This window comes from Agelaius tricolor, unplaced genomic scaffold, assembly GCF_023055355.1.
Source record: "Agelaius tricolor isolate 1412-34295 unplaced genomic scaffold, bAgeTri1.0.p SCAF_15, whole genome shotgun sequence".
Lineage (NCBI taxonomy): Eukaryota > Metazoa > Chordata > Aves > Passeriformes > Icteridae > Agelaius > Agelaius tricolor.
In genome coordinates, this window is record NW_027269275.1 from 15641349 (window position 1) to 15668935 (window position 27587).

General features: G+C 52.9%; 2 protein-coding genes across 5 annotated transcripts in view; both read left to right on the forward strand.

Annotated features, from left to right (window-relative positions):
* The window catches only part of NDRG4 (NDRG family member 4), a 19356-nt gene extending 3093 nt beyond the window's left edge, over positions 1-16263 (forward strand). Inside the window, exons 2-17 of one of the 4 annotated variants that reach the window (XM_071440720.1) lie at positions 779-870; positions 1304-1348; positions 7948-8053; positions 9306-9426; positions 9689-9751; positions 9946-10006; positions 10314-10400; positions 10496-10552; positions 10879-10982; positions 11520-11576; positions 11673-11724; positions 12253-12300; positions 12540-12575; positions 12775-12826; positions 13329-13367; positions 13955-16263. In XM_071440720.1, the coding sequence (XP_071296821.1) occupies positions 779-870; positions 1304-1348; positions 7948-8053; positions 9306-9426; positions 9689-9751; positions 9946-10006; positions 10314-10400; positions 10496-10552; positions 10879-10982; positions 11520-11576; positions 11673-11724; positions 12253-12300; positions 12540-12575; positions 12775-12826; positions 13329-13367; positions 13955-14109 (1175 nt within the window). In that variant the 3' untranslated portion in view covers positions 14110-16263. Of the gene's footprint in view, positions 1-778; positions 871-1303; positions 1349-5608; positions 5769-7947; positions 8054-9305; positions 9427-9688; positions 9752-9945; positions 10007-10313; positions 10401-10495; positions 10553-10878; positions 10983-11519; positions 11577-11672; positions 11725-12252; positions 12301-12539; positions 12576-12774; positions 12827-13328; positions 13368-13954 lie in introns of those variants that run through there. The other 3 variants (XM_071440721.1, XM_071440722.1, XM_071440723.1) reach the window with 3 other exon arrangements.
* Positions 16264-18834: 2571 nt separating this feature from the next.
* The window catches only part of WWOX (WW domain containing oxidoreductase), a 474253-nt gene continuing 465500 nt past the window's right edge, over positions 18835-27587 (forward strand). The window contains exons 1-4 of the mRNA XM_071440725.1: positions 18835-18981; positions 21254-21318; positions 22584-22641; positions 23164-23342. Coding sequence (XP_071296826.1) covers positions 18875-18981; positions 21254-21318; positions 22584-22641; positions 23164-23342 — 409 coding nt within the window. The 5' untranslated portion in view covers positions 18835-18874. The remainder of the gene's footprint in view (positions 18982-21253; positions 21319-22583; positions 22642-23163; positions 23343-27587) is intronic.

The following is a 27587-nucleotide window of genomic DNA, read 5'->3' on the forward strand; positions in this document are numbered from 1 at the left end:
CTTGTGCTCTCTGAGCTGAGCTTGTGCCTGGGGGTGTTTTTGGAGATGCCAGTGTTGGTTGAGGTCAGCAGCACCCAGTCTCACACTGCTGCTGAGCAGTGGCTCCATGGAGAGGTCTGTCCCTCCAAGTCGTGGGGCTGAGGTATCAACAGGCCAGCACCTGACTCACAGGCAAGGAGAAGATTTTGGGAGCAAAGGCTTCACATTTGGATTTCTTCCATCATTGCTGCACAAACTTCAGGCTGTCTCACTGTTCTCTTTCTGCTTGGAACATCCCTCTGCCTCCTGGCATCGTTGAGATCATCACCCTCATTCTGCCTGTGCAGGGAGATCTGCCTCTGTTCCATCCATACCTATCTGCAGCCTAAAACTGGCCAAAAATTTGGATTTTCTATCTTTGACCTATGCTGAAAACTGGATGAAAATTTGGATGTTCTTGCTCTGGGTTGGGTGCTTACTGAGGTGACCAGCATGGACAGATGAGGCTGGCCCCTCAGTTTGGCCAAGATCACGCCCTGGAGATAGGTTTGTCCTTAACTGGGAGAACTGGAGCTGGTAGGAGCTGGGAGCTGAGCCCATCCAGGCACTGTCTGCTCTGTGCAGAGGGGCTCACTGCAGCCCCTGGACAAGCTGAAGCACCAAGTGCCCATAGTAGATGTGTGCAGTGAAGCTGATTTGGGTCCCATCCCTATGCGAGGGAGCCCCATGAAGCTCTGGAGGGCTGGGGCAAAGAGAACCAAGGAAAGGACCTGGCCTGACCTGTGCCTTGCCCTGGCAGGGCTGCTGCTGCAGGAGATGACCATGGCAGGGCTGCATGAGCTGCGCTTCACCGAGGAGAAGCCGCTGCTGCGGGGACAGGACGCCGAGCTGGTGAGTTTGGGGACCACACTGGCTCTGGCTCCTGCACATGGGGCACCGGGACAGGGGAGCCTGGGAGGGCTGGAGGGTGGTGTGCTGGTGCTGGGGTGGTATTTTGTGTGTGTGTGCTGGTTTTGGGTGCACATTGGTGCTCCTCAGTGTGTGAGAGCTCACGGTGGTGAGCCCCCATGGCTGAGCACAGGTGAGTCTGCAGGGGTGATGGATGTGTGTGCACGGGTTGCACATCATGCTACATTACACTCAGGTAACACATGCACGTGTGTGCAGCTGTTGTGGAAGGGTGTGTGTGCACACATGTGGGCTCTGTGCCCCCTGCAGCCCCGGGGAGTGGTGCCTGTGGTGTCAGGGGGCTTTGTGCGCTGGGTGGGAGGGCGCTGCAGGAGTGAGGGGTGTCTCTGTCCCTAACGGCTCCTTCTCCTCCCAGGAGAACTCGGATGTCTTCCTCTCCACTGTGGACACAGACTGGAAGGTAGGAGCAGCCATGGGAGGTGCTGCCCACCCCCGGGTTTCGCATGGAACAGCAGCCTGTGCCTGGGGAAGGCTGGGGGAGGGCGCTGAGTGGACTCAGGGGTGTTGCTGTCCCTTTTTTCATGGGATGCAGTGCCTGGTCAGGGTCTGTGCATGAGGCTGCACATCCATCATGGTCCTTGTCAGAAGGGGACAGGGGCATGCTGCCAGGCTGGCGCTCAGATGTGGCTGGTGGGCACTTGGCCATGGGCTGGGGACAAAACCTTTAAAACAGGCAATTTCTTCTCAGGAAGGCCGAGCTGCTTTTCCAGCCCCTCTACCATTGCCATGGCAATGGTTTCCCAGGCGATGCCAGCTCCCTGCTTACATAAGGGTGTTTGAAAGCCTCTTTCTCTTTTGGAGGGCTGGGGCATTGCCCCCTATACCACCCACCTCTCTTTGCTCCCTTGGCTGGCACCTGCCCATCTTGTACCTCCATTTCTGCTCTCCAGAGGAGCCCCATGATACAGCTCCAGCACTCATGGGAGCTCAGCTTGTGCCTGGCTCCCACATTGGTCTGCCCTGCATCCCTCCCACACCCCTGCCAAGGCCCATCCTGCACCAGGCTCCCTGGGGAGGGAGGGTAGTGGGTAGTGCTGCCTGTCCCCCTCCCAAAGCGTTCCCTTGCCAGGGGACACCAGTGATTGTCACAACCTCAGGCTGTGTGCTGCCACTTTGCCAGCAGTGGGACCATGGGGAGGCTGGGATTGGGTGGTGATGGCTGAACAGCACTGAAACAACATCACCTATAAGGAAAAAATAAATGTGGAATTCATTCATCCCAGGATAAGGGCAGGGGAGCACAGGTCCCTGTTTTAGCAGGCCCAGAATTTTGGGGCTGGCCCACTCCCATGCAGGTGGGAGGGTGCAGTTGGTAAGGAAGCAAGGCCTTTGGCAGGGTGCTGGGTGCTGCCTGCTGTGGTTCACAGAATGGGACATACCTGATGGCCCTCTCAAAAGCCACAAAATAATTAAAATGGTGCCTTCCCCAGCAGCTCCAAAGCTGGTGAGGTGCTGGGGCTGGGAGCAGCAGGGCTGGGCTGCTCCTTTCTCTGCTTGCTTGGGGCTTCTGTTGGCCACTGGAGGGGACACCAAACCTCCTGGTGCACCAGAGAGAGAGAGAGAGAAGGGAGAGGGAGGTGAGGAGGGAGGGAGGTGGCAGTGCCAGGCTGCCCAGAGCTCTCAGTAGCACCAGAGGCACCAGTGTGGCTCTGGCTCAGCTGTGCTGGGGCAGGGCTTGGTTGGCACTCAGGGGATATTAAAGAGCAGTGTCCCTCCCAGGACAATCGTTGTGTATTTCAGGGTTGGCCCACGGTGGCACTGAACTGTGTCCCTGGTGGTGCCCAAGTGGAGCAGTTCTGGACAGCAAATGCCACAGGGATGCACCTCAGGACCTAGAAAAGGAATTGGGCAACAACCAAGGCAGCTTTTCCCAAGCCAGCCAGACCCTTTGACCTCTTGGTTTCCCTCCAAGAGCCTCCGGGCAGGGATTGGCTGAGTTTCCTGGGCTATGCCAGGGCAACCACCTCCTTTTCTCCACTCTGACATTTGTGTGTTGGTGCACTGCAAAGGCTGGGGGCTGACTGCCATTCCTTGGGGAGATCTTACCCAATTTTATAGGCTCACCTCCTTGGGATAATCCAATCCAGCCCCCAGCTTAACTCTTCACTGTCTGTTTGCTCCTCCCTAGAGCCAGTTGTTGATGGGATGCTCAGGGTGGCTGGGGCAGTGGGGGGCCTGGAGAGCCCCCACTTGTGCCACCAGCCAAAGTAAAGCCCTTGAGACAGAAGCCAAGGTGCAGGAGAGCTGGGGGAAGGTGCCCTGGGAACCAGGTGCCCTGGATCCTGCAGGAGGCCTGGGCCACCTGCCTGGCAAGTGGGCTGGTAGCCAAGGCAGTGGTGATCCCATTTGATGCTGCTCCAGCAAAGTCAGCCTTGCTCAGCCCTCCCATCTCCCTGAAGCCCTTTTGCATTCACCTTGGCTCTTCTACCCCTTCTGTCTTCTGTTAACCACTTTCTGTCTTTTTTCATCCCTCTGCATCTCTTGTTTTTTTTTTTTTTTCTTCCGGGGACTGTGGCTGTCATGGTCTTTGGCTCTACAGGCAGCAGGGCTGGGGAAACCAAAAATGGCACCAGGAGTGCCAGGAACCACCTGGGAGCTGGGCTTCCCCATCATACTCAGTCCTTCATTTGCAGAGGTGCCTCTTTCCAGGTCTAGGTCTGAGCTCCCCACGGCAGCAGAGCAGTCAGAGTGAAGCCTGGTGGAGGCAGTGGGAATGTCATCCCTCTGCCTGCCTGTCCTTTCTCCCACATCCAGACTTTCTGCCTGTGCAGCCCTGGCTTGTTTGTAGCACATGGCTTTCAGTGGGTTCCTGAAAGGCAGTGAAAGCACTGTGGGACTCCTTCTCCATCCACGATTGCCCAGATTTGTGCTGGTCATGCCAAGCTGGGCAGTGGTGCTGGGCTGGGCAGGGGCAGGCAGGGTACAGGGGAAGGGCACCCACAGACTGCTGGGGGTTTTGGGGCAGTGGTGGTGAGAGGCCTTGTTGGGATCAGGGAAGAAATCTTCTGCTGCACACATGTGCACATGGGAATACTCACACCTGTGTGCATGCACACAGCATGTGTCAGTCCAGGGACGTGATCCAACCCCTTGGAGCTGCTGGATTGTCCCTCCTCCTGCTTTATTTGCCTGCCACTGGCAGTGCCCAGGTCAGGGAGAAACCCTGCACATCCCCAGGTCAGGGAGAAACCCTGCACATCCCCTGCCTGCCATCATCCCGCAGCTGGTGGGACGAGTGTGCTGCTGGGTGAGGTGACACAGGTGTGGACATGTGTGTGCCCCTCTGTGCACACCTGCCCAAGGCTCTGCAGGTGTGCACCTCGCTGTGCATCCACCAGCACTAGTGATGGCCGTGGCATCCATGCTGAGCACACAGGAGGAGGATGCAGCAGGTGTGCTCCTGGTGTGCATGACATGCACAGCAACAGGGACTGACACACACAGGGCCTGGCCTGGGGGCTGTGCCACAAGCATTCTGTGGGGTGCACGTGCTTTGGTGTGGGTAATGGTATTAACTTTCCAAGTTTTCCCCCTGGCAGGCAGGGTTTTGCCTGGCCCATGTGTGTCTGTGTTGGTACGTGTTCCTGTGCATGCACACACATGGTCATGTGCACGTGGCACAGCACGCCTGCCATGTCCCTCTCCTGTTTTTAGTGTGTGCCCGTGTCCATCTGTGGCTGTGTGTGTGCTGCCCTGCCTGGGCATGGCTGCAGGGCCCTGGCCATGGCTGCGGGCTCGGCCGTGGCTCTGTGTGGCTGCATTCAGGTGTGTGCATTTGCTCTGTGTGGCTGCATTCAGGTGTGTGCATTTGCTCTGTGTGGCTGCATCCAGGTGTGTGCATTGGGCTCTGTGTGGCTGCATCCAGGTGTGTGCATTGGGCTCTGTGTGGCTGCATTCAGGTGTGTGCATTGGCTCTGTGTAGCTGCACTCAGGTGTGTGCATTGGCTCTGTGTGGCTGCACTCAGGTGTGTGCATTGGCTCTGTGTGGCTGCACTCAGGTGTGTGCATTGGCTCTGTGTGGCTGCATTCAGGTGTGTGCATTGGGCTCTGTGTGGCTGCATTCAGGTGTGTGCAGTGGGCTCTGTGTGGCTGCATTCAGGTGTGTGCATTGGCTCTGTGTGGCTGCATTCAGGTGTGTGCATTGGGCTCTCTGTGGCTGCATCCAGGTGTGTGCATTGGCTCTGTGTGGCTGCACTCAGGTGTGTGCATTGGGCTCTGTGTGGCTGCACTCAGGTGTGTGCATTGGGCCCTGTGTGGCTGCACTCAGGTGTGTGCATTGGCTCTGTGTGGCTGCATTCAGGTGTGTGCATTGGGCTCTGTGTGGCTGCATCCAGGTGTGTGCATTGGCTCTGTGTGGCTGCACTCAGGTGTGTGCAGGGGCACAGCGGGCACTGCCCTGGCCGTGCCGGGGCTGCTCCGCGGGATGCCAGTCCAGACACCCCGCCTGCCTCCGTCTGCCCAAAGAGGGAAGATGGAGAAGGTACCGCACGGTGCCAGGCGTTTTTTCTTCATAAACAAGGGTATTTGGGGCCAATTGGAGCATGAATAATTCCCGCGGCAGCCAATGGCTGAGTGCTGGCTCCATCGCGGCGCTCGCCCGCAATGGAGGCCAAGCCTGCCGAGGGGGAAGGGCGAGGGAGGGCTCAGCGCAGGGCTGGGGCTCCGCTATAAATCCAGCAGAGGGGCTGAGCCAGCGCAGAGCTCCGCTTGGCCCCGGCCGCTGCGTTACTGTGCCCCACACCCGCACCTCCAGCTTGGCCCACGCCGCCTGAGCATCCTCGTCCGCCCAGCTCCTCACCATGCCGGAGTGCTGGGATGGGGTAGGTACCGCCGTTCCCCTGCTCGCTGCCCTCCCTCCCTCTCTCCCTCCCTCCCCAGGTATTTTGCCCCAGCGTCTCTCCTGCTTGCCCAGGCTGGGCCTTTGCAGCCGGCAGTGCTCGGCGTGGCTCAGGCGGGCACTGGGGCAGGGAGGACCCACGGCTGGGGAGCCCTTCCTCCCCCCAGCCCTGCTGCCGCATCCCTGATGTGCTGCAGGTTTTGGGGACGCGTTGTCCTTGAGCGTGTCCTCCCCGAGGCCAGCAGAGATGCTGTGCCCAGAGATGCTGTGTTCCGTGCTGGGGCTGTCTGCTGACAGGGGCACACTGCCCCTTGCCCACCCCCTGAGCCGCAGAGGGACAGGGTCTCTGGCTGTTTTGAAACAAGCCCTCAGTTGCTTTCTGGCCTCTGCGGTGATGGCAACACCCGATGGCAACAGGCTGGTGCAGAGGGGGTGAGTGAGGAGGGAGCACTGCAGCGGTGAGCAGGTAGCCTGGACATGGGTGGGCTCTGTCAGACACCTATGGGTGCTGAGACCCCCATGCCCCTCCTCGCTGGGGCTGTGGGTTGTCTGTGCCCCTCTCTCCTTGCTGTGGGTTGTCTGTGCCCCTCTCTTCTTGCTGGGGTTGCTTGTTCCCCTCTCTCCTTGCTGCGTGCATCCCCTGCATGCCGAGGCTCTTCCCCCAGCGAGCATCCCTGCGGCAAAGGGCAGGGCTGTGGTAGCCAGCGGTGCTGCAGAGGCTGCACCACGGGCAGGATGTGCCTGGCTTGGTGGAGGGTGGGGGGCAGGAGGGAGCAGTGCTGAGGCTGGATCTGCTACCGTGGGCAGGTGATTTTGGGGTAGGATTGAAAGCTGAGCTGTTGGGCATGTGATGGGGACCATGGGGATGGTGCTGGCAAGGAGGCAGCCCTTGCCCAGGACCAGACCACATGGATGTCTCCTGCTCTGTGACCTTGGGCCAGGCCCTTGCTCTGCCTCAGTGTCCCAATGTGTTGTTGCAGAGGGATGTCACTGCTCATGGACTGATGCAGCTGCAGGGGTGGAGGGACAGCTGTGGATGAAGGATGGGGTCAGGGTGCCCTTGGGTGAGAAGAGATGTCTCCATAGAGCCCTGGATCTGCTTTTGGCCACCGTGTTCCCGCAGGGACAGCAGGTCTCAGTGAGGGGAGGCACTGCAGTGAGGAGACCCTGTCCCCAGGCTGTTCCTCCCACCCAGGCCCGTGTCCTTCAGAGTCCTTGGTGGCGTGTAACCCGCGTGAGCATCCACGTACCTGCTCCCCTCCCACCAGCCCGGCCATGGGGCTGCCAGTGCCAGCAGTGAGGACTGTGATACTTGGGCACCCTGCCACCATCCCCTGCCCTGCCCTGCTCAGCACATGCTGCTCCTGCACCCAGCAGATCCCAGCCTTGAGGTCGCTGCTGCTGGACTGGCTGGTGGGCATCTGGAGGGGACCTCTGGTCCCTTGTCCCTGGGGAGCACCTGGGCTCAGTTTCCTGTGCTGGCTGGCAGCAAGGGCCAGGATGTGGAAGGAAAGGAGCCCTCCTAGACAGGGAAACTGAGGCACAGGGTAGTTTTTGTCTCTGTGTGGGGGCACTGCCATTTCAGGTTTTAAAGTTACTTTAGCTGTAATTTTGGGATCAGTTGCAGCATTTCCTGGAGTGCTGTCCAGGGTCTGACCTCTGCCTGTTTGTCCCAGATACATCAAATCTGTGCCCAACTGGGCCATGCTGTGAACCCCTACCATGTTGCCAAAATTTTCTCAGTCTCAAGCCTTTGAAGATCTCCTCTTCTGTGCTGTGGTCCTATCCTGTTATCCTTCTCTCTCAAGCTCTCTTAGATCCATCCCTTGATACCATCCTGCAATCCCATCCCATGATACACATGTCCAATCCTACATCCTATGATCCCTTCCCTTCCCTTCCCTTCCCTTCCCTTCCCTTCCCTTCCCTTCCCTTCCCTTCCCTTACCTTCCCTTCCCTTCCCTCATGATTTGTCCTGCTTTCTACCCTCTCTGGGATACCCAGAGCTGTTTTTTTTTTCCTGGGACAGCTGCTCCTCTTTCCCGTGTCTTCCCACGGGATCCAGCCATTTGGGGAAGCAGCAGGGAAGGGTGTGATGGCAGGAGAGGATGAAAGAATGCCCTAGGGCAGGTGGGCATCACCCCATCTCTCCTCTTCCCCAGGAACACGACATTGAGACCCCCTACGGGCTGCTGCACGTGGTGATCCGGGGCTCTCCCAAGGGGAACCGCCCGGCCATCCTGACCTACCACGATGTGGGCCTCAACCGTGAGTGCTGCTCCAGCTGGGGCTGCAGGGCAGGCGGGGCTGAGCCCCAGGGGGTGCCAGGACATCGCCCCTGGCTCAGCTCCTTTGTCCCCAGCCATGGCTGCACGGGGTATCTGAAAGCACCAGGGGCATTTGGATGCTCAGCTGGACACAAAGCCCAGGCCAGGCACAGCCAGGAGTGCTTGGCCACCCCAGTGCTGGCTGCCTGCCTGCCCAAAGCACAGGGATGGGACATGGGGGATGCTGCCCACAGCAGGCAGGGATGGGACATGGGGGATGCTGCCCACAGCAGGCAGGGATGGGACATGGGGGATGCTGGGCTGGTCCTCGCTGCTGCTGCCAGCCCATTGGTATTCAGAGCATGGAGCCAGCTGGCAGCAGGGCAGAGTGGGGGACAAGAGAGACTGGGAATAGCAGGGAAGGAGGGACCCCGAGCTGGGGCTCTGATGTGGAGATGCTGCCTTTTCTGTCAGCCTGCAGCCCTAGACCTGCACCCAGAGCCCTTTCCTGGCTGTGCTCTCCAGCTGAGCCAGGATGCCCAATTCCCTGCGAGTGGGGAGAGGCATCTCCCGCTCTGCTGGCGGCTGAGGCTGAGTCACTGACATGCCACATGAGCTGTGTCACCATTGCAGCAGCTCTGGCTGCTCAGGTACACGTCACGCTGGCTGCAAGGGGCCTCACCACCTGCCTCACCCCACGTGTTGGGAGTCATCTCCCAGCACTGATGCCACGGGACAGGACCCCTCCAAGCCCTGGCAGTATCTGGATCCCACTGCAGTGCTGGGGTTTTGTCCACAGCTGGAGATGTTTCTCTGACTATTTCCAAGCAGGGAGATTTGCAGCTGTTCCTCAAATCCTGTGTTTGCCTGAGCCCTTTCTAGGGATTTTGGACAGGGCTAATACCCCAGGCTGCTAATCCTGCTGCCCACTGGGTGGTCTTGCAGTCCTGGGCTCTGCATCCCTCAGTCCCATCCTTCTGAGAATGAGGCCATCCCAAACTCCTCATTCTCGCTGTGTCTGTCCATCCCCATGCCTCCTGACACCTGTAAGGATGCAGCCCTTGCTAACAGTAGCTGTGATCTCTGCTGGGAGGACAAGGAGCTTGGAGGGAAGGGGATGGGATGGCTTTGGTGGCATGTCACCTCCTCGTTGAAGGGCAGTGGGAGGGTGGGCAGCTGCTGTCCATGCTCCCCTGGCCCACCAGACCCCAGTGTTGGGGTGTTTAGTCTCTGATACCCTCTGGCCTTTACAGACAAGCTTTGTTTCAACACCTTCTTCAACTACGAGGACATGCAGGAGATCACGAAGCACTTTGTGGTGTGCCACGTGGATGCACCAGGACAGCAGGCAGGAGCCTCACAGTTCCCTCAGGGGTAGGTGCCAGCTGCAGGGGCTCACTGTGCCTGCTGGGGTGTCACCTCCCTGCCCCTTGGGTTGTTGCTGCCTGGCAGTTGTGCCCTGTCTGTGAGTCTTTCCAAACTGTGCCAAAGCCTGTGGCAGACAACTGGCCCAGGGTGGGTGGTTTGCTGGTGGGTGGCATTCCCTGCCCATTTCAGGCAGCCCAGCTGCCCTGTCCCAGACGCTGTGCTCTGAACAGGTTCCATAACCACCATCCTGTGCCTCCCTGTGCCACAGGTACCAGTATCCATCCATGGACCAGCTGGCTGCCATGTTACCCAGCGTGGTGCAGCATTTTGGGTGAGTCAGCCTCTCTTCCACAGCTGCTGGCTGAGGGTCCTGGCAGGGAGATGGACAGAAGACAAGGATTTGGGGCTGGGGGAGTTGTCCCTGTAAGCTGGCACCCTGCAAGTCTTCTTGCTGTGGGTGGAGGGGTGTCCCAGGGAATGTGTTGGAGCCTGCTGTCCCTCATACGGACCTCTCCATGTTTCCAGGTTCAAATATGTGATCGGGATCGGTGTTGGGGCAGGAGCTTACGTGCTGGCCAAGTTTGCGGTGAGCCTGGGGCTGGGATGGGCTGGCCTTGAGTTATTTGTACCTGCTGTCAGTCCAGGGCATGGGGGAGAGCAGGAGCTGATACCTCCAGGCAGTCTCTGTTGCTGCAGAGGCTCCTGGGGGGTTGGGGCACCCAGGACGGCAGTGCCAAGGCCACAGTGGCTGGGCAGTCTTGCCACAGGTCTCCTGTTGCTCCCAGGATGGGGTCACAGCAGCTCTGTGCAATGCCTGTGCAGTGGTTCTGGTGGGGGCTGCCCAGGGCACATCTCCCCTCCCCTCTGAGCCTCTCCCCTCTTGCTCTCTGCAGCTCATCTTCCCTGACCTGGTCGAAGGGCTGGTCCTGATGAACATCGACCCCAACGGCAAAGGCTGGATTGACTGGGCAGCTGCCAAGGTGGGCAGGCCCCGACCCCTCCTCCCAGTCCTGGCAGCTTCCTGGGGCAGGAGGCAGCCACGGCAGTGCAGTAACTCCCTGTGCTCCCTCTGCAGCTCTCCGGCCTCACCAGCACGCTGCCAGACATTGTCCTGTCCCACCTGTTCAGCCAGGTAAGGGCTGTGCACCCTCCAGGCCCCTGCCACCAGCCCCCGGCCAGCATCCCAGCTGGGTCACCTGGGCTGTGCCCTGCCAGTGCCACAGTGCCACTGGGCCAGTCCCATCTACAGGGCTGGGCTCAGTCAAGCCCTGCCTGGTCTGAGGCTTAACCTGAGGAGTTTGAGACCCGTGCCCATGTCCTGCCTGGCTGTGCTGCCTGCAGCACCACTGTGCCCAGCTGCACTGCCCAGCATCCCTCTTGTCTGTGCTGGCTGGCAGGGCTGGGGGAGCAGGGTGTGTCCCCAGCACCTGTCCTGACCTCCATCCCCTGCTGGCACAGGAGGAGCTGATGAACAACACGGAGCTGGTGCAGAGTTACCGGCAGCAGATCGGCAGTGTGGTGAACCAGTTCAACCTCCAGCTCTTCCTCAACATGTACAATGGGTGAGTGCTCCAGGCAGCCCTGCTGCTGGGCTGTGTCCCTGTCTGTGCTAGGGTGAGGGGCTGCAGTGCTGGTGGGTGGCTCTGAGGTCACTGTGAGAACCCAGACCTCTGCTGGGTGCTGTCATCACCCTCCAGTGCATGCAGGCAGCAGTGCAAAGCTGTCTGCCCCTGCTGGCTGGGGATGTGGGAGTGGTGGTACCTGAAACAAAGCCTTGCCATGTCCCAGAGCCCACCACCATGGGTACACATTCCCATGTCTCCTCCTGCACTGGGTGCTGGCACAGGCCTGGGAAAGGGGGCAAAGATGCTGTGCCATGCATGCAGGGGCTTGGGAGCCCTGCCACTCTGCTAGGTGCTGCATCCTGGGGCACAGGCTCTGCTTGGGCTGTGGCAGAGATGGCCATGGCATCCTCTATGCACAGGATGCTGGGACAGCAGGGCTGGGTGTAGCTTCTCAGGCAGTGGCCTGATTCTTGTGCTGTGGCATCAGTGGTGGCACCCGCCCATGAGCTCACACTGGCCTTTCTCCCCCATCAGCCGCAGGGATCTGGACATCAACCGGCCTGGGACTGTGCCCAATGCCAAGACACTGCGGTAAGAGTCACACCAGCAAGTCATGGAGGGGTCCCTGGGCAGGGGAATTCACTCAGACCAAACCCTGACCAGGCCCCCTTCTCCTGTCACTTGCAGCTGCCCCGTGATGCTGGTGGTCGGAGACAACGCGCCTGCTGAGGAGGGGGTGGTGAGTGCTGCAGGGCGGCAGGCAGGCGATGCCCACGCACGGGCACGCACACGTTCACTGCCTGCTCCTGGGGGTGGGAGCCTGCTGGTGCACAGACCTGCCTGCTCCTGTGGGCACCTGTGCACACACAGCTCTGCCTGCTCACCACACCTGGGAAACTTCCCCTTCTCCATATGCCCAGATGTGCTCACACCGTGCACGCTCGGATGTGTGGGCACATGGGCACTCCCTGCTTGGCCACGTGCACCCACACAGCTGCTGGCACACTTGTGTGCATGTACACACCCGTGTGACACAGAGTGACTCACCTGTCCCCCTCACCTCTTGTTCCAGTCCCCACTCATTGGAGGAAAGTCCCCTCTGTCCCATGGCAGGGATGGAGGTCCTGCAGGTGCAGGGCTCACCTAGTGCCCTGTCTGCTCCTGGCTCCTGGGGTGGGATTTGCCAGCTGGAATGCTGTGGAAGAAAGACTACTTTTTCTTGGCTCCTGGCTTCCTAGGGTGCTAATATCATCTCTCTTGCCTGCAGGTGGAGTGTAACTCCAAGCTGGATCCCACCAACACCACATTCCTGAAGGTAGGCTGGTGGCAACAGGCAGTAGGGAGGTTCCTGCTGCCTATGAAGTGCCCCATTGCCTTCTGCCCCAGGGCTGCAGGGTGTCCCCATCTCTCCATTCCAGGTCCATCATGGCCCTTGGAGCTGGGGGTGTATGGGGAGAGCAGGGTGACCCCAGCAGTGGCATCCTGCCAGCGGGTACGGGGGATCGTGGGCAGTACAGGCACCCTCCCAAACTAAGCAGGACCTTCTCTTTGCAGATGGCTGACTCTGGTGGGCTGCCCCAGGTCACACAGGTGAGCCCTCACAATTCCCCCAGTTACCTGGGCATACTGGGCCCTGAGACATGCACTGGTGCTGTCCTTGGCTAGCTGGGGATGGGCTGATGAGGGCATAGGGGTCTCACACTGGGGCTGCCAGAAGCTGCTCAGGGCTGAGAGGGGATCTCAGCCTCAGTGCTGCCTCAGCTCAGCTCACTCTGCTCTCTCCCTACAGCCAGGCAAGCTGACCGAAGCCTTCAAGTACTTCCTGCAAGGCATGGGCTACAGTGAGTGCTGGGGCTGGGTTGGGGCTGGTGTGGGTCTGTGTGTGCCTATGTGTGTGTGCTGACCTGCTGCACGTCTGTCTGTCCGTGTGTCCACAGGGGAGTGGGGTGTACAGGCTCTGTGTGCACAGATGTGTGTACAAGGGCTCCGTGTGTACAAATGTGTGTGTCAGGCTCCCCGTGTGTGTGTGGGCATGCATGAGCAGGGGCTGTGTGTGTGCAACAAAGACAAGCAGAGCTCATGTGCAGAAGTCTGCGTGTGTGTGCACAGTTTAAGACCATGTGTGTGTACATGTTGACCTATGTGTGCACGGTTGCAAAAGTCCACGTGTGTGGGTGTGTCTGTGTGTCCGTGTGTGTGTGTGTGTGTGTGCAGTCTGTGTGCACAGGGACAGCTCCGTGTGCAGGCACACGTGGGCTGGGCAGGGGCTCCTGGCCCAGAGGAGTGGCTGACAGGGCTGACACTCTCTCTCTGCCCTCCCTGCCCTTCTCCTGCCCCTGCCAGTCACCCACCTGAAGGATCGGAGGCTGAGTGGAGGCACAGGTACTGCTCAGTGCCCGCTGCTGCATGGTGCCTGCCTGGCCTGTGCCCTCCAGCTGCCTGGGCACCTTTGGGGGCAGCCTGGGTGCAGGACTGGCCCTTCCCTGCCAGGTGCCCACTGCCTCGCTCTGCTTTGCCTGAGATGGCACCCTAAGCCAGGGCTGGGGGCTGAGAAATGGCATTCAGAGAACTCCCCCTCCATGCAGGCACAGTCTCGGCAGTGTGCCCACTGTGCCCTCTTCCAGGTGGGCCATCCTGGCTGGGGGATGGTGCCACCTTCCCTGCACTCCCTGGGCAGCCAGGGGAGCTCTGATCCCAGCTCACTCTTTTCCTGGAGCATGGTAGTCAGGTAGTCACCCCGCTGCCTGATGCCCAGAGGTTGCATGCCCAGGAGTGAGTCTGGCGTTCAGCCTGCCCAGAGCAGCCCTGCCCTGCTGTCCCTCACCTGGAGCTGCTCATGTTGTCACAGCACCGCTTGCTGCAAGCTTGTGCCCAGGCTCAGTCGCATCGGGGAGCAGGGCTGGTGCCAATGTTGGCTCAGGTTGTCAGAGGGACCTGAGCAGCCCGGCCGTCTCTCTGTGCCCGTGCAGTGCCATCTGCCAGCATGACCCGCCTGGCACGCTCCCGCACGGCCTCCCTCACCAGCGCCAGCTCCGTGGATGGCACCCGCCCGCGCGCCTGCACCCACTCGGAGAGCACCGAGGCCATGGGGCAGATCAACCACACCATGGAGGTTTCGTGCTGAGGTCCTCGCCCGCCGCCGACGTCTCCTTCAGAGCCATCTCCCATCCGTCAGCATCCCGCCAGCACCCACCCGCCCCGTGGACATCCTCCACCAGGGCCCTCGCTTCTTCGGGGTCAATTTGTCTTCTTTGCCGTTGGCCTCACCCCCTTGTCTGGTACAGGAGAAGGAGAGGGGCTTCGTCCAGCAGTCACACATGGTTCTGCATTGGTCCTCACCCTCCCCAGCATTGGCTTGGCCCTGGCTCGGGAGGGTGGGTGGCAGGGGGACAGGGCCAGGATGGGGTAGCAGGGTCAGGGTGGTGAGATGGGGACAGGATGTTGGGATGGGACAGGATGATGGGATGGGACAGCACGTGGAGAGGACACAGGAGGTAGGTTGGTCTCCCAAGTTCAGCTGATGGAAAGGAATACAGGAACAGGGAGCAGCGCTTAATGGGAGGTCACTGGTCTGTTCCTAGGGATGCAGTTTTCTTTTCTCCCTGGTGGCCCTCTCTAGGGAGAACTAGCACAGGATCCCCCAGCACACCCAAGACTTGCTACCCCAGAGCTGGCTGAGCCTCGTGAGAAATCACATCCCAAACTGTCCCTTTGCCCTGGTCATGTATCCTGAGGGCTGCCCTGGGGCAGCTGAAGAGAGGTCAGCCCAGAAGCTGTAAGGGCAGAAGGGTGGTATGAGTGTCCCCCTGCCACCGGTAGTGGCACTTCCTTGGTCCCTTGTTGCAAAAAGGACAATTACCATCTGCCACCAGAAATGCACTGGGGATGGGGAATTGGCTGACTTGGCCCCTGCCACACTGTCAGTTCCACTCCCAGCTCTTAGGCTGAGCCTGCCAGGGTCCAGAGGCCACTGTTTTAGGGGATGTCACACAGCAAATCCCACCTCAAGTTTTGCCATAACCTGTGGCCCGATTCTGTGGGTGTCATCACCGAGGAGCCATTAGCAATAAGATCAGACTCTCCCCCTGCCGTGCTGGGGAGCCCTCAGCACCCCCTGCCCCTCAGGCTGCCTCATCACAAGGTGCTGACACTGTGGGGTGACCCATGGGGTATGGGGAGCACTCCATGGTCTGGCTTTGCCCTCGGTGCCACCGAGGCTCCCCAGATCCACACCCCACCTCCAGCACTTTGCCTGCGCTCTGGGCGGGGCGTCTCTCAAGGGCTTGGCTCCCCCCAGGCCGTGGGGCCCCCTCTGGCCACCGACTCCAGGTGGCTCTTGCCTCTCTCACTCAGCACGGACCCCTGCCATTGCATAACCCCAGTGATGGCCACCAGCCAGCCTCTGCTGCCCGAGCAGCCGTGCCCAGCCCCTCCTGGCACAGGTAAGGATGGCCCTGCCTCTGCTGATGGGTGCTCAGGTCTCTGTAGGTGGTCCATGGGGGACCTGAGCAGGGAACCCACCAGGTGCCACCGCCTGGGTGAGCAGAACCAGCCCGCTGGAGCAGGTCCCAGCCAGCCCCACAAAAACATTCTGCCCTCAGACCCCATCCCTGCTCCCCAGTGAAGGGCACAGAGCTCCTGGGGCTCCCAGCAGGTCTATGAGGGCTTTTGGCCCTGAGACCCGTGCCCCACCCAAACCCTCCCCTGGTAAAAGGCCACCCCAAAACACCAGTGTGCCCCTTTGTCCCCCACTTTGTTCTGCTGTGTGCTTCCTTCTTGGTGTGACTCTGAAAGCTGCGTAGCTCCTTTTTACGGTAGATACCGCTGCGATCTCTTGTTTTCTCAGCGTGTCCTTCCAGATGATATATATATATAAATACCTATACATAATATATATATAAGGGTTTGCCCAATCCCTGACCTTTTTGGGTTCACTCCTCCTTGCATTCTTGTCCAAGCAGTGCCGTGTGGTTTCCCTGGAGGTGGTGTGGCCGTGCTCGCCTTCAGTTCCTCACCTTGGTTTTGTTGGTTGGTTGGTTTGGTTTTCCCTGGTGGTTTGTTCTTTTGATTTTTGTTGGTTTTCCTTTTTTTCCCAGTCACAGCGGAATTTAACACATTTTCCTGTCTGAGTGCAGCCTGGTTTTGTCACAGCGGCACGGAGGCCGCAGCACTCGTGAGACAGCAATATGTAAACCGGATTTAACTAACCTGTTGCTGTAGAGAGGAGTTACTGTGTTGGAAATAAACCAACTAACTAATAAAGATATTAAGAACCTGCTGTTCTCTTTACAACATGCTGCAGGGAAATGGGTCTGAGCCCACCTGGGGCCTGCCTGCAGAGACCTGGCAGGCACAGAGGACAAGGGGGACACACCTTGGCCACCAACCCCACTAGTGATGCCCACAGGACCCCATGGGGGAAAGGTGTGGGGTGCTTTGGCTTTGGGGTAGCCATAGGCAGGCTCCCCTGCGTGTAAAGAGTAGATGGAGGCTGGAAAGCTGCCAGTTGTAACCCAGTGATGTTGGATCCAAGGGGTATCCACTGGGGAAGAAAAGATCTGTGGCTGCACAACTCTGGGGATGAGCAGGGTCCTTGGGACACTCAGCTTCCCTGTCCACTCCCTGCTTGTCTCCCCATCAAGGTCTGAGTGCCCCAGACCATGGCTCTTTCTAAGTGCATGAAGTCCTGCCTGGGAAGGATCCCCTCCCTACATCCTAGTCCTTGTCCCTGCTCAAGTGTGTCAGTGTCTGCCTCGTGCTGGGTCACTCCAGACTGGTCCCAGTCCCTGCAGAGGGCCCAGAGCCAAAGCACGGAGACACTGTGGCTGTGTAGCCCACACTCATGGCTGCCTGGGGTGGGCAGAGCAAGCCTGGACATGTGGGGGAATGCAGAAGGCCAAGGCAGAGCTGAGGTGTGGGCAGGCAGCCCAGGAGCCTTTCTGGGCTGGTTTGGTTCTGCTGGTCAGGGTGAGCCTCACTTTGGGGGATGTGGTACACTGCACACACCCCACCCTTATCACTGAGATGCAGAAATGCTGCTGTATCCATCCAGGGCATAGAGCAGACTTTATACTGTACAGATGGCTGGGATAGGATGTCAGACAAATGACTTCCACATTCCCACTGAATGCAATTCATGGAGTGCTGAATGCTGCATACTGACAGACTGCAACAGGAAGAAAACTAACTCCATATCCCTACAGTACTACTGCTAGAATAAAACTCTTTTTCTGTACTTCAGATTAAATAATCTATTTTCTTGGGACCTGGCCCCATCTCACCATTCAGTAACCTCTTCTTGGACCAGAAGCAAGTATGTCACTGAAGCTTTCCTTCCCAAATGCTTACCCAAAAAGTATAGTCACAGCTTTTTTTAATATTGCCAGTAATACTCGCATGAGAACACGCTGTTGATGATGCATGAGTTTTTATTTCTAGCAGGAGGAGATCATTTAGTACGTGTAATCCCTCAGGGGAACCTGAAAAGCAATGGGAGCAGCAGGGCAGAAAAAAATCCGGGCTGTTTTTTCTGGCCAGATACGGATGCCATTAGTGGGGAGTGAGGGAACGATATAGGTCAGTGCCTCAAATAGTGCATGAAAATTCGATTTAGAGCCTGCGGTGCATCTGTGAGGCTGCACTGCCACCTGGTGCGGTCTGAAGTGCTCACAGCCTCTGCCCAGCGCCGCCTTTGCCTTGATTTTGTTTAAAACACCCCACTAAAGGACAACAATGCTGTTACAACCGCTGGCTGCTGGGTTTGGTTATGTAAACAGACAGGAATATGACAGTACACGGGTTCGGGAATCAGAAGCAGCTGAGCAATGGTGACAGCCATTCCCTCTCCATCTGTCACAGCTGCACAGGGGAGAGGGCTTCAGCTGCCAGGACAGAGTTACTGCAGCTTTCGGCCAACTCACTGAATGCTTCAGCCTTTGCAGCTGACTGCTGTGTCACCAGTGAGCCAGGCTTGGCAAAGGTGACCGTGTTTGTGCCTCCGAGCAGGTGAAAGCACCTGCAGGGTCCCAGGTGGGTGTTGGCACAGCCAGGTTCTTCTCTCCAGCCAGGCCTTCCTCAGAAAGGATCCCTCACTAACGAGGAAGAGTCTCATCCCTGAGATGAGGTGGGGACAGCTAAGGGCACAAAGAACTTTTGCCCTTCAAGACCGGTTCATTTCCCATTGCTTCCCAGGGCCTCACTGTATTCACTGCACTGAAAACAGAGGGCTGGAAGCACCTGATGCCCTGAAAATCACTTAATTGCTCAGATGGGAAGGCACCTTGGCAGATCATCCAGTCCAATCCCCCTTCCAAGGCACAGTCACCTGGAGCAGGTGGCACAGGAATGTGTCCAGGTGTGGTTTGAATGTCCACCTCCCTGGGCAGCTATTCCAGAGCTCTGCCGCCCTCCATGTAAAGAAACTCTTCCTCATGTTGAGGTGGAACTTGTGTTTTAGTTTATGGACATTGCTTCTTGTCCCACTGCTGGGCACGACAGAAAAGAGCCTTGCACTATCCCTGGGCACCGACCTTTGAGATATTTCCATGCATTAATGGGATCCCCTCTCAGTCTGTTCTTCTCCAGACCAAACACGCCCAGCTCCCGCCGTGCCTCCTCACATCAGGCGCTCCAGACCCCTCATCATCGGACCCTCTCCGCTAACTCCTCATCTCCCTTGTACTGGAGATCCCAGAACTGGACAGAGCACTCCAGATGTGCCTCACTGAGTCTACCAGAGCAGCCTAAACCTTGCGACCCCTGTTCCGAGCTCAGCCGGGGCCCCTTGCGGTGTCGGTGACCGGGCGATGCGGCGGGAACTACAGCTCCCATGGTGCCGCGGGGCCGGGCGGAAGCGGGGCGCGCCGGCGGAGCGGGGCCGCGCCGAGCCCATGGCCGCGCTCAAGTACGCGGGGCTGGAGGACACGGACAGCGAGGAGGAGCTGCCGCCGGGCTGGGAGGAGCGCACCACCAAGGACGGCTGGGTTTACTACGCCAAGTAAGGGCGGGAGCGGGGCGAGCGCGCCGGGAGCGCTCTGACCGCCCCGCGGCAGCGTCCGCAGAGCCGCCCCTCGGTGCGGGGCAGGAGCCGCCCCTCACGGACGCACCGCGGGGCTGGTGCGGGGTGCGCGGTCCGGGGTCCGTGTGCGGTGCCCGCCCGGCTGCGGGAGCGCTGGGCTGGGTGTGCGGGACGGGCTCCGAAGGCTCTGACAGCCACAGCCGCCCCTGCGGAGCCGCTCCGAGCGGCCGGAGCGGTGCGGAGCCGCGGGACCCGCCTGGGAGCGGTGCCGGAGCGGCCGGGAGCCGGCCGGGAGCCGTTCCAGGGCGCCTCGGGACTCCGGGGCGATCTTTGTGCGTGCTGGTTAAGGCTCACACAATATTGCAGATTGGTCAGGGTGCTTCCTTGTGGGAGCAGGGGAGAAACAGGTGCGGTGGAAGTTAAGCCCTGTGCGTGCTGCTCCGCAGCTCTTCAGTCCACCTGGGGCAAGAGATGAAGAATTGCACTGAGCACCTCCTGCCCGTGCTGCTGGACAGGATCCCATCCTCCCGGGTTACAAAGGGAATGCGCCGCAGGATGAGCTAACTCAGTGGAATGTGTGTTTATACACTCTCTCCTCTTGCGTGGTTTCTGTAGCCATGCTGATCTTGGGACCTCCTTCTGTTTAAAGCTACAAGAGTTTACTCCCTTCCACAAAAGAGTGAAAAGTATGGTTCAATCTCACTGGTGCCTTGTCCTTCCAAGTTCTGCTCTTAAAAACGCTGGACAGAATGCTTTAGTTTATGCACACTTTGTAAACACTGCAATTTCATTCTAGGTGTTTGTTTGTCTTATGTCAATTGCTTGTACATTTCCTTTGATTTCAAAAGCTCTTTCAGGAAGGAGTCTCTAGGTGAAAGTAACAAACCTACGAAATAACAAGGGATTGTTGAGCAGAATTGTTACACAGTCAGTTCAACAGGTCAGTTTCTGAACTCTTGTGAAACTGGACTGGTTCAGTTTGATGACATAGCATAATATATCTTTACTCTCTGAGAATCTTGCCCAGGGTGTCTAAAAATATATTGCACTGTTGCTGTCTTTAAGTATACACTCTTTATGTGTGATTCTTCTGCATATTCTGGGAATTTACTTTAAACCTTAACACCAATATGAACTTTTAGCTGGAATAAGATTATTTTGGTTGAAGACTTTTAAAGGAGTTTATGATGAGTTAGGTGTGCACACAGGTGGACAGCATTCGCTTGTCAGGCTGCTGTAACTTGGTTAAATATCTCCTATTTTCAGGTCACACAGGTGCACTTGTTTAGTCCCAGCTCGCCAGCTGTGATTCCTGTAATACCATGAGCTGTCACTGTGGCCTTGCTGTAAGAAGGGAAAGTTGCTTTTGTTGTGTGTAGATGCCTGTTGGGCCTGTAGGTTATTTGTAGTTTTTTGTATGTTATTTATTGCTGTTGCCACTCTTTATTTCACACTTGGGCAGCTGTCAATTTGGGCACTCAGTTAATCCCTGCCTGACTCTTAAAACTTGGTTGTTATTTAAAAATACTCAATGAAGGATGAGATCCTAATGTCCAACTCGATTTCAGTGCTTCGGTTATTTTAAAACCTTGTTTATGTGCACATGACTTTGCTTATTAGTCTATAGTGCAGAAAATCTTATGATGGAGTATTTTAATTGTGCTAGTGATTTAAATGAATAAAGTCTCTGAACTGGAAGAAAAGGTGGGATACCATTGTTATGTATATTAAATAAATATCCTGCTAGTCAAGGCCTGTGGATAAACTTACTTGTCCAAAGCTACAATTGCTCATAGAAATCCAACTTATATTATACTCTCTAAAACTCCTAACACTACTTATTTGTGGAGTATAATATTAGTAACCTTTCTAAAACACCTTTCAAATTCAAAAGCATCTTTCTAAAACTCCTACCTAACAATATTGATTTGTAAAGGTGCTTTTGTAATTTGAAGCCTTATTATTACTAGCTGGCGATAAATTCTCTTCTTGCTTCTTTCTTCCTTACTCCTGCCAAGGATCATTATATTTTTGAGGTGTTTTTTGAGTCTGTTAATGTTATTTTTAAATGAGGTTTTTTTTTCCTTATAAGCAACAAAACTTGGATTGGAAGGCAGACATTTATTTGAAATTTTTATAGACTCCTGTGCTCTCTGGTTAGTTACTTTCAGAACTGTGGGGATATTTTGGGTTACATCAGAAAGATTATTAGGCAATTTTTAAAAATCTTAAACTTTTTCTTTTCCTGCAGCCACCTAGAAGAAAAAACACAGTGGGAACATCCTAAGTCTGGCAAGAGGAAGCGTGTTGCAGGAGGTTTGTGTTAAACTTTTCTAATGAAGTGACATTATCTTACAAACACCTGGTTCCTTCACAAACTCTGACTGATCTCATTTTGATCTCCTAGTTGTCACTGATTCTGAGCTTGCAGAATATGGCTGATTTCAGTGGGGTTTTACCTCTGTGTCTGTGTAGAGTGATCACTTTGCAGTTTTATGGCTTCCCTGTATTGCTCCACAAAGCCAAAGTACTAATTCCAGGTTACAGAGTTTGTTTAGTGTGGCTTGTTAAGCACAGTCAAAAGCTGGGGTTCTGTGTTCCTGCTGTGCATCTGATAATATTTATATTTGGATTATATTCTTCAAAGAATGTATTTCATCAAGGAGTATCCCTGGCATGGAAGGAAACCTCATTAGTTCTCGTTTTCCCCAACCCAACTGAGTATTTGTGCCAGAGCAGAAGGCAGGCAGTGTTGCAGGACACTTCCAGAGGAAAATCTTCTCAAGGACCTTGGGTCAGTGCCTTAAATCAAATCTTCCAGAAGCTTCTGTACCTGGGGACACCACACTATTGGCAGGCCATGTTTCTGTTGGCATTGGTAATCTGACTGTAAGTGGAATGTTCTCACTAAGTCTTCAGTCAGTCAAAGTGAAATGAATGCTTTCCAGTTGTAGATATTCCTTTTAAATTGTCTGTGTAAGGTTAGAAATACTCTGAATGCCATCTGTTAACTACCTTTGTAGAATCTTTTATATAAGAATTTGTTACGTAAAGATTTGTCATTTTTCTTTTATCTGTCCTTCTAACTTCATTGAATCATTTAGGTTTGATTTATTGTATCTCATGCCCACTTGAGGGCTCTGATCTTTCAGCTTTTGGTATGTGTTACACATAATTTTTCCTATATGCTTTTGCTATTTATTTTAGCAGGGAGAGATACTGAACTGGGAGTAGTATAGATCTGTATGTGCTTGGAAGCATGGTTGCATTTTGCTATTTTTTTTGTTGTATAACATGAAATAATCTTTATAAAGATTTTTTAAGACTGTCTTTGTACTTAATCTACCAGCCATTGCACTTGTACCAGATCTTCTGTGTGTTGTACTTCCATGAGAGAGCAATTGTGTGTGCTTAGGGAAGCAATCCTTCTGTCAAGTTCTGTACTCAAGGGCAGCAGGTAGCTGCACCACACACAGAAAACAATGCAGAATTATCTCATCACTCTGAGAAATCACTCAAACTTCAAACTGAAGAGTATTCTAATGCCTGAGAATAAAGTTAATGCTTTATGTGCTTCCTAGATCTGCCATATGGATGGGAGCAGGAGACTGATGAAAATGGACAAGTCTATTTTGTGGAGTAAGTATCTCAAATTGTGGAGTATGTAGAAGGAGGACAGCTGGGTTACATGCTGAGTAGCCTCCTGAGTTATGAGACTGTGACAATATCAGCTGGAAAGACAAAAAGATTAATAAATGCAGCTTCAGAATCCAAATGCAGATATTGCAGTGTCTGCAAGTTTAGGGTCCTTTTATAGACTTGCTATAAAAGATAACATGATCTTCTCTAATGTAACAAGATTTTTTTTCTTTTTTCCCCTGACACAGTTCTGCCTTTTATATCAGGGGTTCACATGAAGTTAAGAATAGCTTGTGAAGTATGTAAATACAATTATTAATGGATGCTGTCACAACTGGAAAAAAAAAAATTGATTAAAAAAAATAATTGGGATAATTTCAACCAAACTGAAAAAAAAAAAAGATTCTTTGGGAATCTGAATAATCCACTGGAATTGTACACAGCAGTGGTTGAAATACATCTAAAATCTAAATGTAGAGAACAGAAGAGTTCAAGCAGTTGAGTTTTTGTGTTCTTTTGCAGCCACATAAACAAAAGGACTACCTACCTTGACCCAAGACTGGCCTTTACAGTAGAAGATAACCCAGTAAAACCCACTACTAGACAAAAATATGATGGGAACAGTACTGCAATGGAAATTCTGCAGGGCCGTGACTTGAGTGGGAAAGTGGCAATAATCACAGGAGCCAATTCAGGAATAGGTAAGTTAACATTGCACAAAAGGTAAAATATGGCAAACTTTGTCTGACAACCTACTTGCTTGTTTAAATATCTCTGTATTTTTTGTTTTCAAACTTGATTTGCACTTTTTTCATGTAAAACCACTAGTTAGAAAGGTGTTTTTTAAAAATCTGTGGAGAATTTGGAGTTTATGGGAGAGCTACAGGAAAGATATCAAGTGCTGAAACAATTGATTTTTGTCTAGAAAAATATTGATGGAGGCACTTAACATTATGCAAATATATAAAGGATGGCTGTGAAAGAGAAAGGAATTTTATTTTGATGATCTTGGTGGCTAGGACAAGGAGTGAGGTTTGTATCTGCAGGGCAGTTCAGGTAAAGTATTCAGAAAGACTGCCTTACGCTAGCAAGAAAATTCAGGTAAAGATCTTCTGAGGAAGCTGTGGAATTTTTATCTCTGAAGGTAGTTTCAAGTGAATTTGATGATGAACTTGTGTCAGGATGTTTTACTCAATGCTCCTTTAGTTCAAAGAAATACAATTTATGACCTTTAGTAATCCCTGCTAGTTACATTGTCTCACAGATTCATCAATCCTTTCAGACCCAGCTTCTTTAGATATCTTTTAAATATTACTGCTTCTTTAGTGGGTGAGAGATTCAGATAACTGTTGACCTTTTGTTGCCTTTTATTTTTTGCATTTTTCTTTGTGATGGGATTACATCAATATTGAAGGAGTCCTTATGCAAATTATTTGGTGGTTTTTAGTTTAGTTCAGAATTTTGACTTAAATGCATTTTTGAGGACATTGGAAAACCTTGAAGACTTTCTGGAAAATGGGTTAATAGCAGGACTTACCACTCTGAATTTTCTTGGCTTTTATTTCTTAATTATTTAAGGGAGTGTTATTGCACATGAAGAATTTAGAGCTTCACTGTGCCTTGCAGTGACATCCTGCTGTCTCTGCCTGATGTGCTGCTACAGATTGGCACTGCAGTTGGGCAGCAAGTGTTGTACTTACCTGTCTCAATGAATTGGGGCTTTCTAGTGAGGTTTGTGTTCCAAATTGTGATGCAGAATTTCTCTACATTACACCCAGCAGTACAATTTGCTCTTTATGCAACTGGGCAGTCTCTGAACATTTCAAGAGTTACCTGGACTCAAAGGGATTTGCCTTCAGCAGGAGCAGAGCTGCCATTCAGCCTTGCTGAATCAGTGGGAGGTGTTTCAAATATGGCAAAAGATGAATCCAAGATACACAATGGTTTTGTCAAAAATTTTTTTTCCATGTTTCTCCCTTAGTTTATAATGTGCATTGGTCACAAGTAATCAATCATATCCTCGCTTGAAATATTTTTTGCTTTGACATAGAGTCCATAAATTTGAAGGTAGCAAATTTGTGATCCAGATGGTGTTAGGACCTGTAGAACTCAAAACTCTTGCTTATCACACATTGCATTTAGTGCTGCTTTAGTCCTGTGCAGTGTCTGATGTTTCCATTTGCCATGGAGCATGGATTCATTAGCTGGTTCAAAGGGACTCTTACCAGTTTTGGAGCTTATTTTTGCAGTTGGTTTAGGATTTCACTGCTGTGCTCCACTTGGTGTGGTAGATATTCCTTTTGAATTTTCTGTGTCTGTTGGAGGTAATAGTTTCCTCCCTGATTATTTTGAGGAGTAAACAATTCCTGTGATTTCAGAACAGCAAAATGTTTTCTTGTAGAGGTAAGCGTAAATAATTTGAGGGAAATGTTCTCCATGAAGTAGAAAGAGAGATAAAAATAGTGTATCACTTGTTGAGCATTTGTACTCAATAATGCAAGGAAAAAAACAACTGAGCCCTTTGATTGTTGTCCAAATGAGTTTCAGTGGTATATTTGAAAATAACTAGCTATGGTGTCTGTCCATTTGTTGAGAAATGTTTCATTTCAGGATGCATAGAACAAAGATCAAGCTGTAATTTGGTAGACTGCAGTCAGAAAAATGCGTTTTCAATTACTGCATTGCTGGATGCTCAAGATAAAGTTTGGGAAATGCTGAGAATCCCTTGAAAGATGGATGGACACATAAGTGATGTTTTTATTCATCCATATACTCTGCTTTAAGATAGCAATGTTAAAAACAGCTCAGCAAAGATGGAATGATATCTTAATTCACTTTATTTGTGAATCTAATACAGGGACTTCTGTCTTGCTTGTCAGGAGCACTTTTTTCCCTTAGATTTGAAAAATCTCCTCAACTTGTGAAAAACAGAGATACTTGTTTAGTCTCTGAGGGAATACTTTGGATGCCTTCAGCAGTTTCAGGGTTTTAGTGGTGTCACACGTTGCCTCATTGCCATTAACTTGTCTGTAAATAGGGACACTGTCTGTCCTGTGCTGGCTCTTTTCATTTCTGATTAGGGAAGTGGCCTGTAAGAATTTCCTAGATTATACACCCACTTTCTTAACTTAATCCTTAAAATTGCTCTGCAAAGTGTGAGGGGGGGAAAACTGCTAAAAATTGCATTCATAAACACTTAATTTTTGATTAGCAGCTTGGAAAAGGTTAACAAATGATTCTGTTCTTACAATACGAAGAGATCCTAGCAGCTCAAGAGTTATTAGTGAAATATTTTCTTTTTTATTTTTGAAGCTTTTTCTTCTGACAGTGCAGTCCAAGTATTCTTTAGGGTTTCTTTGCTTGTAGGGGATAGCATATAAGAAAATATAGTGTAGAAAGTAATCTTACCCCTAAGGAGTTGCAGCTGGGCCAATCATCAAAGGATTAGGAATGGGCCTGACTTTACAGGCTGCAGCTGTACCCCATGAGAAGAAGAGTGCTATACAAGAGTGGGGTGGCTGGGTGAGAAAAAGGGAGCTGGAGTCAGTGGCTGCTTTGTGAAGAAGAAAGAGTCAGTGCTCTGAGGAGCTGCCCACGAGAAACACCAAGAAGGCATGAAACTTTTGTGATAAGGAGACAACAGCATGGAACCCCTGCAATAAGATGGTAGCATTTTCCCATCTACTTTTCAAGCTCAATCAAAATTTTAGTCTGAATATCACATTAGAAAGTTGAGGTATCTTTTGGTCCCAATAAAGCTGGTGTATTAAAAAGTAGGACAGACTTACTGATCAGTTCAGTCTTGTGCTGTCAGCCTGGTTTTAAAAACATATTGTCTGTACACTTAAACATGAATAGTGTAAATTGTCAGTTGGTTGGTAAGGTTTATTCCACTGGGAGGAATTGAAGGTGTGTGCAGTTTTGAGTGTTGTTTTTATGTTTAAAGGTCCCAACATGAGTTCATAGAGAAAGACCTTCCCCAGCTTGCTGCTGGTATGAGCTGATTCCTGCTCCCCAGTGTTGCCAGTAGAGGTCTGTGTTGCTCTTTGAAAATACTGAACAAAAGCTTACTGCTGTTCTTGAGAAATGCTCCTGTAATTCTGTTGTTTGTGTTCTTAATTATTAGGGCAAGAATTGTAAATTTATAAAAGTGTGTCAGCAGTTCCTCTAGGTTTAATTTTACACAGAGATGTGGTATTTTCAACTGTATGTGTAAGCAATCTTAAATGGTACTAAAACCAAGTTCAAGTATTTTTTAAAAAATGTATCAGAGAGCCAGTTGTGTAGCTAGTATGATTTTCTGACTTATGCAAAAATTGCTGTCTGTTTTTAAGGATCATGTATGACCATGGGACCACGATGGGATCTGGTTTCTGTGTCAGGTGCACTTGATTTAACCCAGTGACTGGAGTGTGTCTGAGTGGTGAAGTGCAAGTGGTGTTGCAGAATATAATGGAAGGGCAAAATGGGTCTGTTCTGTCCACTCAGACAGATTCCACAAAGCAGGTTGTTTCTTAATGCTTTACCAAGATTTTATCACAAAAATGTATTGATATTCACAGCCAAGCAGCTGCTCAAACTGGGATTCTGATTTTTCTGCTAGATGAAAGTCAAAAGAAGCCTTGCTTTTGTGAGGGATGCCCAAAACAACCAGATTTTCTTTTTTCAGAGGCTGAAGAAAATCCAGAAGCTCCAGCCACAATGTGGCTTGTTTAGGGTTTTGTTGGAATTCTTTTTTACTTTTTTCTGGCACTTTTATTTCTGTGCCAGAAATATTCTGGAGAAGCCTTAGCCAGGAGAGAAACTGTGGATTAGTTGCTAAATTAGTGCTTAAAAGATGAGTCCCTGCTCCAGTAAGATTTTGGTGTGTATATACATTTGGTGTAAGAAGTTACCATAGTTTTTATTTCTTGTACCCAACTTCAGTGTTAGCAACTTGTGTCATA